The sequence below is a fragment of the Candoia aspera genome, chromosome 17 (genome assembly GCF_035149785.1).
Source record: "Candoia aspera isolate rCanAsp1 chromosome 17, rCanAsp1.hap2, whole genome shotgun sequence".
Lineage (NCBI taxonomy): Eukaryota > Metazoa > Chordata > Lepidosauria > Squamata > Boidae > Candoia > Candoia aspera.
The window spans coordinates 7,439,792-7,453,941 of NC_086169.1; the positions used below are offsets into that span (position 1 = coordinate 7,439,792).

Consider the following 14,150-nt stretch of genomic DNA (forward strand, 5'->3'; position numbering starts at 1 on the left):
GATGGGGGGGTAATTGGGCCGCCTCCTCTTCCCCGAAGACGTCGGCGAAGTCCAAGTATTGCTCCGGCAGTCCTTCTGGGGGGGGGGGGGGGCTTGTTGGTCGACGATCTCAGCCCTCCCCACAGTCAAAGCAGAGGATTTCTCTTTCGTTGGTACTTGGTAGACTCCGTCCTCGAATGTTATGGCACGGGTCCTCCAATTAATGCAGGGGTTGTGGCGTGTTAGCCAGGGGATCCCCAGCACCACTATGGGCTTGCCCACCGGGGTGACCATGAAGTCTATGGTCTCCTGTGGGTGCCCATTTTCAGGGTGACCTTTCTTGTACCCTGGGTGGCTGGTCCCCCCCCCCCCCGCTGTGGAGCCGTCGAGTTGCTGAAATATCAGCGGTTTTGGGAGGGGGAGCAGGGCAGTTTTAGTGCGGCGAAAATGTCTGGGTGGATCAGGTTTCTGGAGCACCCAGAGTCCACTAGAGCTCCGACCGCAATGGCTTTGGAGCCGTAAGTCAGTTCGATTTTCCCTGCCAGGATGGGGCAATCTTCACTCACCCTGGGGTTGTCGCGCCTGTTCTTTACCACCTGCCCGGCGGTGCTGCTTAGGGCAGGTGGAAGGCGTTTCCCGCCAGCAGCTCCTGGTCGTCCAAGATGTCCCCTGCGAGGTAGGCTTCCTCTTCCTCGTCCGGGGTCGCTAGCGCTCCTGTCAGCCGTCTGGGAGGGTTGGGTGGCTTGTGCGGTGCCTTCTGTGTTGGTCTGGGCGGGCGATCCGTCGTTCTGGTTTTGAGGCATTCAGCTGCCTGGTGCCCCGTCTTCCCACACCTGACGCATTGCCCGTGGGCAAACCCCCGTTGTCGCTCTGCATCCCACGTTGAGCCCGACTGTGGGACTGGTCCTTTCCTGTTGGGAGGGGGTCTGTCTTTCTCAGATGCTAGCATGAAGGTGTGCTGGGCATGCTCAGCCTTCCCGGCAAGGCAGATCCACTCATGCAGGAAGTCTGGATCGTCCCTGTATAGTGCCCATTGCAACACCTCACGGTTGAGGCCATCCTTGAACATGTCGATCAAGGTGGCCTCAGACCATTCCGGGATTTTCCCTGCTAGGACCTTGAATTCGAGGGCATAGTCCGCCACTGCTTTGTGTCCTTGGCACAGTCCTTTAAGGGTACTCTTGGCCCTTTCCTTTGCCAGGGGGTCTTCGAAGTACCGCTTGAGAGTGGCCAGGAAGGTATGGAAGGTAGCCAGGGCTGGGGCTCCGGACTCTGACATCTGGACGTACCAGTCCGCAGCCCTGCCTTTGAGCTTCATGGCTACTGCCGAGATTTTGGCCCCTTCGTTGTGAAGTAATGTCCATATTGTGACGTGTAGTTCGTGGCGTTCGTTATGAAGAAAGACAGGTTCGTGGGGTCTCCGTCAAATTTCACGGGGAAGTCCTTGGCGAACCCCCCAATTTGCGAGACCCCCACCTGTGGGTGGCTAGGGATGGCCCCCGCCGGAATGGGACCATGAGGTCCTGAGAAGGAGTCCTGTGCTTGTCCCCTTCCTCTCGGGGTTGTCGATGGGGTGGGTAGAGGGCCACGATCCCCCCCTGCCCCCTGTGCAGCAGCAGTCCTTGTGAGCTTGCTCATCGCCAATGCCATGGACTGGAGCATGTGTTCCAGGGCTTGTACCTTGGCCTCCAGGGCTCTGAACCTGTCGGGTGTGACAGGGTCGTCCGTCCTTGGTGCTGCCGGTTGCTGCCCGATCGGCAGTCCTGCGACTCCCTGCTCAGGCGTTTGGGGGTAGTGGAGTCTCCAGGTGGTGTAGGATGCCCCCGGCCGGGGTCCCGCTACGCTGTCCCACATGAAGAGTTGTTGGCCCCCGACTTCCTCTTCCATCGGGGCCCTCCACTCCGGGCTGGAGCTCCAGGTCTGGAACTGGGGTGCGGTGTGGGCAGGGAGGGAGCCCGTGTCCCATCTCGGGTGCGCCGACTCCAGCAGTTGTCAGGTCATCTCCCCCTCTTGCGTTGCGTCCTTCGCACCTCCGGTGTGAAGCGCCGACTCCATGGCCGTCCCCGGTTCCGTCATCGCCGGTGTTTTCTCCCGCAGAAAAAAATTTCCCAGTGGAGACTGGCGAGGTTCGTTTTTTGTGACTCTCAGCTTTATGTCAGGCTCTGCCTGAGACCCAATAAAAACACAGACGCTGGAGTAGGCTTAGGTTCTGGTTTTATTTGGGAATAGAATGCATGCCCTTAGAAAGCTGAGAGTGAGGGGAGCGCGCCGGAACGGGATTTAAATAGCCTGCGCCGGTCAGCGCTCCACCCCACATCATCCCACGTGCGTCCCACGAGTCCCAACAGTTTCGTCCCTGCCAGGTGAGAGGTCGTGCAGCCCCCCTGCGCCCCGGGCATCGCCTCGATCGCCTTCCTGTGCGGTGACGATCCATTGCCGGGCGATCAGGCTCTTGATTTTTTCCTGTTGTTAGTCAATTACCCGTTGGCTACTTTGTATCTTTTGTTTCCCGGTCCCCTGGTCTCGGTCGTTACTTAGTTTCCTGCACCTGTTGCTTTCTTTTGTGTTTCATAGTTGCCTTTGCCTAATCCGCCAGGGACCCATTTCCTTGTATTGTCATGCGAGCCGTTGCGATGTCACAAGCATCGCAACGGTGATCATGACAATGCGTTTGTCTCTATAGGTAGTCCTCATTTAATGACTGTCTTGTTTAATGACTGTTCAAAGTTATGACAGTGATGAAAAAGTAACTTTTTCATCATTTCTATTTCTAAATATTCTATCCTATTTCTATTTCTTTCATCATTTCTATTACTAAATAAAGTAATAGAAATTTGAATAATAAATAAATAAATAAACTTTACTACCAGTCCTTGCATTTACAACCTTCTCAGGTCTGTAAAGCAAAGGAAAGCTGAAGTAAGATCATAAGCACAGTCATGGTTTCACTTAGTGACTGCTTTGCTTAATGACCAATTGTGGTTGCTGAACAAGGAGTACCTGTATACAGTACTTCAAAAAATTCAAACTAAAACCCCTCGGTGAAGACAAAATCCCTCCCCCTTTGAATCTTCTCGAGTCCATACCCACAGGTGCTCCTAACGGTTCCTGATGGTCTGCGGGAAAAGGCCTTGAACAGAGAACATAACCCAAACGCATTCCATTCCCCTGATTCCACACACACAGCTTGGCACAAGGCATCACAGCAGCTCCCTCCCAAACAGAAACCCGCGTCAGCGCCATGGCGTGGGAAACGGTACGACGTTTGAAATACACTGAAACAGTGAGCATGACAACTTGCTCAGGTGTGATGCCTACAGAACAGTCCCCTCCTGCTCTTTTCCATTTTTTTGTCACCGAATAACAATGGTGGGAGAGAAACGGAGGAATGAAAGACAGAGTGGGAATTGGTGAATGGGAAGGGATGCCTGGTTTTTGGAAGAGGAAGTGATGCCTTTTAAAATTTGTAGTTAATTTTATCAGTGCTCACACAGGAAAGGTCCAGCTAGCCAACAGTGCTTGGATGGGAGACCACTAGGAAATGCCCCATTTGTAAGCTGAACTGGGAAATAAAAAAAATATTGGGAAGAAAGGTATGACAAACTAGTTTCATATTTTTGATCAGAAAATCGAATGGATGTATTTGTGAGATTGCTAGGGTTTAACTCAAGTGGAAGGAGACAAGTACACACTAATGAAGGGAAGCATTAAGGGTCTGGCCAGATTGTACAGGACTGGGCTAAATTACTGGGGAGCGGTGCCCCCCGATCAGATTCACATTGGGCAATAATATGTAATCTGACTTAACACATTACCCTAAGCCACAGTGTGATCACTTCCCCAGCTTTAACCATGTGATTTATGAACCTTGCTTTATGGCCTGGCCAGTCGGGGTTCATTCAGCAAACCCTGGGTTAGTGCAACATGCAAACCTGGTTGTGTTGCGGTGCCTCTCTAACTAAGGGGGGGCTGTAAAAATTGACGGCTTTTGTCCCTGTTCCCCTTTTAGGGACTTCACCACTTGCATGCCAAAGGGAAAATGCACCGAGACATCAAGGTGAGGCAGATTCCTGGCACAGTTTTGTCCACTTTACATCGCTTTTCAAGGCGGTTGGGAAGGTCTGGGTGGGAGGAGGTAAGAGCATTTTGCCTGACCTTCAGCGTCTGAAGCCCCCTCCCTCTTTTTCAGGGGGCCAACATCCTGCTTACGGCCAGCGGCGACGTCAAACTCGGTCAGTTCCTCTTCCAGGTGTCCCCTCCTGTTGGGTGAAGGTGTTGGTTTGACCGGGGGTGTCTGTAGGGCAGGTCAAAAAAGTCAAGCTGGTGGCCGTGGCCATGCGCCTGAAGCCCCACCCTTTTTAATGTACATTGCACGTAAAAAGGGGCAGGGCTTCAACTGCATGGCCACGGCCACTTGCTTGACTTTTTTGACACATCTTCCCCTGAATGGACACAGTTCTCCTCCTTTGTAGACCCTGGCCGTTCCAGTGCAGCCGGTGGGAGCCCTCCCTGGTCCTTCCCTAAATCTACCCTGAATTCCCCAAATCTTCAGCCAACCGTAGGAGGGGCGTCATGCTTCTGATAGAGGCATTTGCTGGGGGCTGTGGAGTGGGAGGAGCTGAAGCAAGCTGTGGGCGGGGCCAGCACCCAATGGGGTGGAGTCTCTCAAACACTCCCCTTTTCCTTGTCTCCCTGCTGAAGCTTGCAGAGAAGGGGAAGCTAAGCCTTATCTGAAATCTGTCCTGAGCTTGTGGGTGGAGTTTTTAAAATTGGGCCAAGGGGCAGGGGCAGATGTAGGTGCATTGCCAACTCCTACCCTGTGATTTAAAAATGAGGTCAGCAAAACAGTGGAGGCAGAGGGATGAATGAAGCGCATGGAAAGCTATTCCGGATGAGCTCAGAGTGCCACGCCTGGCTTTCCGGTTCTGTGTGTGGACCCAGGACCTGTTTCCCCTAGTCTTCTGAAATTGTTCCTCCTTCTCTCCCCTCCGTAGCGGATTTTGGAGTCTCGGCAGAATTAACAGCTTCAGTGGCAAAGCGGAAATCTTTCATTGGAACGCCCTATTGGTAAACACCTGCCTTGTTCTCCTTCTTTTCAGTGTGTCTCCTGTACTGCTGTTGTAATAAATGCTCAAGGCCGGCACTGTTTGTCCTGCGGAAGCGTTAGCAAGTCAAGTCCACTGTGATGTTGCTGTCCTGGATGTAAATCCTGTTCTGTTCTCTCTCTCCCGCTTTCTGTCTCACCGCCCTGCTGAACAGCCGTACTTTTTACTTACCAAACTGGCTCGTTTTACAGTGCCGCTTTGCACTCGTAGCCAAATGGAGCTTTTGTTGGTAGCAACGCACTTGCGGGAGGCACGGCAGATCCGTGCCTGGCCTTACACGCGGAGGGGATCAGGGAATGCAGCCTTCTTCATCCGTGCTGCCCTCCATGAGTGTGGAATTCAGCCATTCACCTACAGAATGCAGCCGTGACCTTGCTGGCTAGAAATTCTGGGAACTGAACTCCACACATCTGGAAGACATCCAGGTTGGCGAAGGTTCACGTAGCAGGTCCCGTGGGCCTTTTCTCTGTCATTCCAAATCTAATTTTATGATTTATACTGTGCTGTTGCTGTTGATATTCGTATTTTACTTGTATTTTAACAATTCTTTAAATCAAGGAAATCCCTTCAAATAAATAAGTATTTTATCCATTCAGTCGTGTCTGATTCTCGGAGACTGCCTGGACCAGTCCCTGCAGCTTTCTTGGCAAGATTTCAGAAGTGGTTTGCCATTGCCTGCTTCCCAGGGCTGAGAGAGAGTGGCTGGCTCAAGGTCACCCAGCTGCCTTTGTGCTTAAAGCGGGACTCGAACTCACAGTCCCCTGGTTTCTAGCCCAGTGCCTTCACCACTAGACCAAACTGGCTCTCTCAATTATATTAAATGACAGCAAACCTTCCAATTAAAATTAAAGTAAAAGATGAAACTGAAGAATGATTGAATTGAATTAATTAATCTGGATAAACTCTTCAGTGAAAAAGATAATAAATGGAAAGCAAAACAGGGGAGAGGGTTGGAAATTTGTACTGTGAACAGAGCAAAGAGAATTTGGCCCCACTGGTTCAAAGAGGGACAAGGATTATCGGTTGGCCTACAAACTCCGTTGCTGATTTTATTGATTATGCTTCTTCACAGCAAGGACATGGCACGCGTTTGCTGCGCTGCATAAAATCCAGCCAAAGGAAGTTGTTGCCTTTGCTGATTTATTGCAACAAAGGAGAATGGGAGCGAAGCATTGCCTTCCTTGTTCTTACTTTGCATTCCATCTTATTCTCCAGGATGGCCCCAGAGGTAGCCGCGGTGGAGAAGAAAGGCGGGTACAACCAGCTGTGTGACATCTGGGCCCTTGGCATCACAGCCATAGAACTGGCCGAGCTGCAGCCGCCACTGTTCGACCTCCACCCCATGAGGTGAGGACGATGCCAAGCAGAAGAAAGCTTGCAGAGAGCGAGGAAGACCAGGCTGGGTGTGGAGGACGGCATGGATTAGAACAGTGGCTCCCAACCTCAGCAACTTTCAGATGTGTGGACTTCAACTCCCAGAATTCCCCAGCCAGCATGCTTTAAGTTGTGGACTTCAACTCCCAGAATTCCCCAGCCAGCATGCTTTAAGTTGTGGACTACAACTCCCAGAATTCCCGAGCCAGCATGCTTTAAGTTGTGGACTACAGCTCCCAGAATTCTGGGAGCTGAAGTCCACATAGGTTGAAGTTGCCAAGGTTGAGAAACACTGGCTTAGGCTGTTCCTGATTAATAATTGGCCACAGCCGTGACTTCCCTTCTTATCTTTAATGCATGCGCTACATTTCCAGTCTCTTTGTTTTAAAACATTAAAACAAACCACCTTGGTAACAGCGTATTTCTGAATTACAGCTGGGAAAGTCCTAGAATTCTTTGTCTTAGCTACTCATGCAAACACCTCATTTCTGCTCCATCACCGAAAGATCAGCATTTAAATTTGGCTCCTGGGGAGGGGCAGGATTAAATCCAACCACAACAGCAAGCGATGCCGCTTGGTTGGCCTTTCCAGAAAAACCAGTTTCACCACACCTTGACTTCTGTGGTGGTATGATATTTGACTGTCCTTGACGGGGGGCTTCCCACTCAAGAATCATCAAAGGTTCAAATTCCTCTGCAAAACTGTTGGCCATGGGAGTCTGGCCACCTGACATCTTCCCAATAGTTGGGATTCCAGCTCCCATCAGCCTTAGCCACTGTGCAATTTTAGGAGGTTTAAACAACGGAAAGAAAAGAAAAGCAATTCTGCATTTTTGTGAATTGCCCTTTCGTTTGGGTGGAATGTTTGCGCATTCCGTGACATCACCATGAATCAGCCAATTGGAGAAAAGAAGTGTTTGTAGACAAAGGATCGGGGTTCCGTTTTCTTTAAAAGTGCTTATGACCCTGTTTCGTTTTGCCATCCAGGGCTCTGATGTTGATGTCCAAAAGCAATTTTCAGCCCCCCAAGCTAAAAGAAAAGGCGTGTTGGTGAGTATGTGAGTGCGTAAGAGGCAATTCTTCTCCTGGACTACTCGGAATTTTTCTCTTGATTTGCACACCTGCTCTATCCTTCCAGGTCTCCCGATTTTCACCATTTCCTCAAGCTCTCCTTGACCAAAAATCCCAGAAAACGGCCAGTAGCAGAAAAACTCTTGCAGGTGATTCCAGGCTGGGAGATGTTAGAGCAGAAAGATGGGCAAACGTTTACTCCCCACCCCCCAAAAATCAGAATTCAAAAAATCAGCACCATCTCCACTGGAGATGGTGGAGAGGTACATGAGCTGCCATTTATTTTCCCAGAATCCCCTGACATGGTGCCACTCCAGGGGATTACGGGATATTTAACTGGGCTTCCCGTCTCCCCGTTTCAGGGGGCTGTCACTCTTAATTTCTTGCCAGGGTCATGCATAAGGCAGCTTTCAAGGGATCGTGGGAGATGATATTTCTGGACTGGGATGCCCAAGCGCAAGCATTTGCTGTAGCAAATCTGGAGGGTCCCTTCTGGGACAAGGTCCAGACGAAAGCTGGGGGCGTTCTTAATCCTTTGCGCTGATCACTGTCTCTTCTCCATCAGCACCCTTTCGTCTGCCAGCCGTTAGCCCGCGTTTTAGTCATCGAGCTCCTGGATAAAGCCACAAATCCTGAACTGGCTGCTTCAGCCACGGATGATGCGGATTTGGAGGTACGGCTGTCCAGTTACGTTGCGTGTCTTGGACAGAGAATGGAGATGCAATTAATTGTTTTCACTTCAGACCTGAGAAAGTCCTTTTGCACAATATATGAAGTCTTGGAAAGATACAGTTGGGCGCTCAAACACTCTGCTTGCTTGGCACTACAGATTATAATCCGCTAAAACCTCTGTGGAGGGAGCATTCGGCATTCTCTGGCATGAATAATTGGGAACAATGGTTAACATGCATGTTTGGGCTCTAATGTTCAACCAAAATCTGCCCCTCCAAAATCTACTACTCACAGCATATCCGGAATCTGAAAAGGGTGATCTTCTGTCTTTCTGATGCACCCAGCTTGCTCTCTGGAGATCCTGCACCGATATGTAGCATTCTATGCCATTCTATGCCAGTCTCGCCTGGGATGGCAGTGACTGAATGAATGTAAGCTGGTTGTCTAGGTCGTACCAAACTAAGGACAACAGGATATTGTTGGTATATTTTATTTTATATTTTTATCTTCTGTTTATCTTTATATTTAATGTATTATTTATGGTTTGATTGTCTCACTTTTATTGTAAGCCACCCAGAGTTCCTCCTCGGGGGGTAGATGGGTGGTGGCAAAATTTGACAAATAAATAAATAAAAATATTTGAAACAAAAATGTGTCTTTCCCTCCCAATTCAGGCTTACGACATTTTTCCCGACAAAATCTGCTCGAGTAAGCCGCGTGGGCCATCAGAAAGCACACTTTCGGAGATCCAGCGTAAGCCATTCAGTTTAACCCGTATGTCAGAATTCCCTTCCCCACAGGGGCACCCTTGCCTGCAAGCAGATGGCTCTGTTGACACACCTTCCTAAAATGTGGGAGGCCTGCTAGAGAGAGCAGATTATTTTGGGAAGAAATGAGGTATCGCGCATGGAAGCCCTGGAGAAGGGTGGAATCAGGACAAGAGATGTGAAGCGATTCTTTTGACGCTAAAGAACTCGTCCCCATTGAGAGAAATCCGTGTTCCTATTAATCGTTGGCAGACTGTGGTCCAAAGTGAGCCCAAACTGCCCCACTTTTCTTATTGCCCATAACCTCTTGTTGCATTGCTTGCAAAGGGCCTTTAAAACCCAGGCTTTGGGCTTTCAAAAGCCTGTGGGTAGAATCTCATTTCTGCCTATGTTGCTAATCTTTAAATTGTTGCTGTTTTCCAGTTAACCAGGTTAAATTCGGCCCCCCACTAAGGAAAGAAACAGAGCCGTGGGGCAACCCGGTAAGTTGCATTCCTAAGTGTGTATCTGTGTCTGTGTTCACATATTGTATGCATGCATCTTGTTTGGCTTGGTTTAACAACCATGGGCAGTCTGTAAACAGTGGTTTGTAGCTCGGAGTATCAATCACTTAACTGGTGATGCAACGAACGGTGGTTTAGGGTACTACATGTGCCCAATCTGGGCATAATGTAAGTTGGCTATTTTCCTTTGGAGAAATGGTTTGGGAAGAAAGTCAAAACCTATTTTCTCCTTCCAGATTGCAGGGCATGGAATTATAAGTAAGAGGAGGACAGGTTCTGAATGAATCTTAGAAAAATTTTCCTAGTGCTAAAAGCAATTTGAGAATAGAACCATGGTATTGAACGATCATGGTCAACAATAAGGATAATTGAACCACATCCAATTTCATCCAGTTCAATTTCATTCAATTCAACCCTGTCCAATTTCAATTTCACATGTGTTCAAGTAGAAGGTGAACAGCTCTCTGCGGGAGCTGTTTAATTTGGATTCCTGGGCTGACGACCTCAAGAGGATCTTCCAATCAATGCTTCTGTTTTGTAAGAAGGCCTAGGCGACTTATTGACAATAGTTTTTTACCTTTGGAAGAAAAACAGAGTGAATACTGGAGATTTGCATCTTTTTAAACTGGTGTTTTTCAAACTCGGCAACTTTAAGATGCGTGGGCTTCAACTGCCAGAATTCCCCAGCCAGCATATGCTGGTTGGGGAATTCTGGCAGTTGAAGTCCACGCATCTTAAAGTTGCCGAGTTTGAAAAACACTGTTTTAAATGATAAAACAGGCACATCCAGGATGAGAAATGAATTAAAGAAATAAAGGGGGTAAGAAGTCACCTTATTCCAAATTCAGTGCTTGTTCCATAGCTCAGGCCTTACAGCAGACAAAGATAGACTGAGTTCCAACCTTGTAATAAGCCATGTTGGTTTCATCCAGGGTTTGTCAGTTAGGCCACAGTGGCGCAGCTCACACAACCTTCTGAGCCACGAACCATGATTTAATAGCTGGTAGGGGCTGGGTTCCCATGTCCTAGGAAAATGAGATAAAATCAGTCTGCGTTTAGCCCTTGTATATTTCCCCCATCAATCCTGCCTTTCTTTTGGGATCAGAATTGAGAATTGAAACAGCCAGATAGAATGCCTTTATTTTGGCCCGTTTAATACGAATGTGGGGACGCGGTGGCGCTGCGGGTTAAACCGCTGAGCTGTCGATCGGAAGGTCGGCGGTTCGAAACCGCGCGGCGGGGTGAGCTCCCGTTGTTAATCCCAGCTCCTGCCAACCTAGCAGTTCGAAAACATGCAAATGTGAGTAGATCAATAGGTACCGCTTCAGCGGGAAGGTAACGGCGTTCCATTTAGTCATGCCGCCCACATGACCACAGAGGAAGTGTCTTTGGACAGACGCCGACTCTTCGGCTTTGAAACGGAGATGAGCACCGCCCCCTAGAGTCGGACACGCCTGGACTTAACGTCAAGGGAAACCTTTACCTTTACCTTTGTTTCTTTTGCAGAAGGAAGAAGAGGAAAACTGGATGGTGTTAGGAGATGGAGAGTAAGACATTTAAGGGGGTAAAGATGCAACGGGGGGTGCTTTTCCTCCCCTCCCCTCCCCTCCCCTCCCCTCCCCGGGCCATTGACTTGCCATGTCTTCCACCTGTTACTGATGGGGCAGAAAACATTCGGAGCGGATTTCTTCCTCTGAAACTTTTAGGCTGAGTTCATTTGTCTAGAGCAGCCTCTCTCAACCTTTTGACCCCGGAGGAACCCTTGAAATATTTTTCAGGCCTCAGGGAACCCCTGCCCATTCAGGCTCAAATGTAGGCCCAAAATTACAAAACCATGATATTCGTTTCATGGACAGGCCTGTAGAGATGCATTCACAGTGTCCTTAAACTGAAAATAAAGGACGAAACTTACCTCTTAAATGTGAAGTTGCCTGAATTTGGAATAATTTTTTAAAATAAATTGTGATCTCCCAGGGAACCCCTAGGGACCTCTCGTGGAACCCGAGGGTGCCACAGACCCTGGCGGAGAAACCCTGGTCTAGGGGTGAAGGCTCCGGGCCAGAAATCAGGAGACTGTGAGTTCCAGTCCCGTCTTAGGCCTGAAAGCCGGCTGGGTGACCCTGGGCCAGTCTCTCTCTCTCAGCCCAACCCACCTCACAGGGTTGCAGGGAAAAGAGGAGGAGGAAGGAGTATTAGGGATGTTTGCTGCCTTGAGTTATTTATAATCATAATAAATGCATGATGAAAAGTCTAAAAAAAAAAAGGCTCTGGATAATGGATCCGCAGAGTCGCCCTTACCTGGCAAGCTTTGAGGCCCAGCTTGATTTTTAAAAATAAATTGTGATCTCCCAGGGAACCCCTAGTGACCTCTCATGGAACCCGAGGGTGCCACAGAACCCTGGTTGAGGAACCCTGCTCTAGTCTAAAACAGGGCCGAGTTCAGTGTGGTGTGGACTGAACCATTGTATTAAGTGTGCTGTGTGAACAGGGACAAGGGTTTTTGTTAATTCAGGGTTATGACTAAGCACGTGGTGTGCAGTTGGTTTAATTTTATGCCAGTGTGTTGCATGAACCCAGCTGATTATGGTTTGGCCAATAAACCATGATGGAGCAAACTATGGCTTAGTGTGATATGCAGACTCAGCGACTGATGGCTATTTTTGTGCCATTTTTTCGCCTTCCCTAGGAGCCTGCTTCAGTCGGTTGAAGAGGCGCTGGAAGAAAGGTAAGAGATGGGGATGAACTTAGAAACCCTGGAATTCTGACCCAAAGATAAAAACTACAAAAAGGCAAAAAACTACAAAAAGAAAGAACTAAACAAGCGTGAAACACAAGAAAAAAGAATTTTAAAATTATTTTTTCTTGTGTTTCACGCTTGTTTAGTTTTTTTTCTTTTTTGTAGTTTTGATCTTTGTTTCAAACTTAATAAAATTCTTACAAAAAAAACTTAGAAACTCTGGGGAACTAGCAAGATTTTCCCCAGCCAGGCCAACACTGGCCACCCACTGTTCCTGGGCTTGAACCTGGCAGTGGGGTGGGTGGGTTCTGCCCCCAACCGACTGCTTTTAAAGAAACTGCTTTAAACAGTTGTCTCGTCCAGCTCAGCGTGGTTCGGGGGCATTTTGAGAGCATCTTGATGGTGCTCACCACGTGGCTCCCGCCATTGGCCGGCAGGGAAACCAGTAACTTTTGCACTTTGAGACCAAAACTGAGTGGTCTCCAAATCCCCCGTTCCGACCAGAAATCCAGTTCTGAAATGGTCCAAATGGGAAAGGAGGTGAAGCGGGGAGGTAGAGCAGGGTCCAGAAACTTTTTCAGGTACTCATGATTTCATGGAAAGCCTCAAGGGTCCCTTTGCCTTAACTAATTATTTTTAGAAACGGCAACACCTCGAGAGATTTCACCTGAAAATTCAGGAATTGCGAAGTCTGACTACCTGGTGAAAATTGTTGTTGTTGTTGGGGCAGAATGTTCTAAAATGCATGTTGTGATGGGGTGCAGGGGTGTTTGGTGACTAGGCAGAAGCACTTTGTACATGCTTGGGGCTACTCTGCCCAATATATGTTCCTGAAGAGTCGGGAAACAGGTTGTGGGACTAGTCCTGAGACATACAGACCTAAACTCACCTCCCCCCAACCTGTATCTTTGGACTTCTCCCCATTCTTTTGGTCTTCTGCTTCTATTTTTAAAAAATGCTTCTTCTTCCACAGGAGTCTAACAATTCGTCCGGCCCATCCTACTGCTCAGGTATGGTTCTGGGTATCCAAACTGCACCAGTTCCTCGAAACAGTGCCTTCCCTTCAGTTCTGCAAATGTTTCCTTTCTCTCCTGCAGCCCCATGAAGAGCAGCGGACCGGTGGACCTGGGGAAGATGTTTCAAGCACTATCAAAAGGGGACTGTTTGGGGACTTTCTCAACCTGGAGCTCACCTACAAGGCTCCTTGGGAGCAGGACGTGGAGTGCTCGGATCTGGAGGGGCCAAGGGGCCGTACCGTCCCAGGTAACGAGAAACGAGAAGAGAGAGTACGTTTCACTTCGTATTTTGAGACCAAGCAACCATCAGATGTCTTAGACCTGTTATTCCTCACTACTAATAAATATGATTATAAGTGTGTGTGTGTGGTCTCATGTCCTGCCATTTAGCAAAGTTCTGCAAGCAGTTCCAGGCTGAACAAGCTTATTTAGCCACAAGGACTTAAAAAGAAAAATAATAAAAGTAAAAGTGGCAGGTGCTGGTAAGGGTTAAGCACCACCGTGGCATGCGCCCTGCCTTGAATCCCTCAAGGCTGTCGGGGGGGGGGGAACTATTTTGAACTGGGGGGCTCCCATGAGACTACCAGCTATTTTTATTTCCACCCCTTTCTGAGGATGCAGGCCTCTTCACCATCACACCGTGCTTGCCAGATTTATGCATTGACCGTTGGACCCCTGGCAGCTGCGTGTTTTGAATTTGAATCTTGTCACCACCACCTTAGAAGGGTGCTGGGCTCGAAACAGCCCTGCTTCAAATTCAAAAGGAGTGTTTAAAGCTTGAAACGGGTCGATTTTAAATCCAGAATTCTTCTGGACTGGCCTCGAAGCCCTTCTGGGAAGTTTCGACCAACCGTTTGGAGTTTGAAATATTTTGTATGCCACTGCTGAGCTTGCAATGAGAGCTAGTTTCATGGAGTGGCTGGAAA

At 48.8% G+C, this 14,150-nt stretch overlaps 1 protein-coding gene across 1 annotated transcript in view; it reads left to right on the top strand.

The window, feature by feature from the left end:
* Nucleotides 1-14,150, top strand: part of MAP4K2 (mitogen-activated protein kinase kinase kinase kinase 2) — a 58,541-nt gene that overhangs the window by 26,184 nt on the left and 18,207 nt on the right. Inside the window, exons 6-18 of the mRNA XM_063317129.1 lie at nt 3,989-4,036; nt 4,169-4,211; nt 4,974-5,046; nt 6,300-6,431; nt 7,446-7,508; nt 7,597-7,678; nt 8,095-8,202; nt 8,876-8,954; nt 9,392-9,450; nt 10,978-11,018; nt 12,158-12,196; nt 13,182-13,218; nt 13,306-13,471. Coding sequence (XP_063173199.1) covers nt 3,989-4,036; nt 4,169-4,211; nt 4,974-5,046; nt 6,300-6,431; nt 7,446-7,508; nt 7,597-7,678; nt 8,095-8,202; nt 8,876-8,954; nt 9,392-9,450; nt 10,978-11,018; nt 12,158-12,196; nt 13,182-13,218; nt 13,306-13,471 — 970 coding nt within the window. The remainder of the gene's footprint in view (nt 1-3,988; nt 4,037-4,168; nt 4,212-4,973; nt 5,047-6,299; nt 6,432-7,445; nt 7,509-7,596; nt 7,679-8,094; nt 8,203-8,875; nt 8,955-9,391; nt 9,451-10,977; nt 11,019-12,157; nt 12,197-13,181; nt 13,219-13,305; nt 13,472-14,150) is intronic.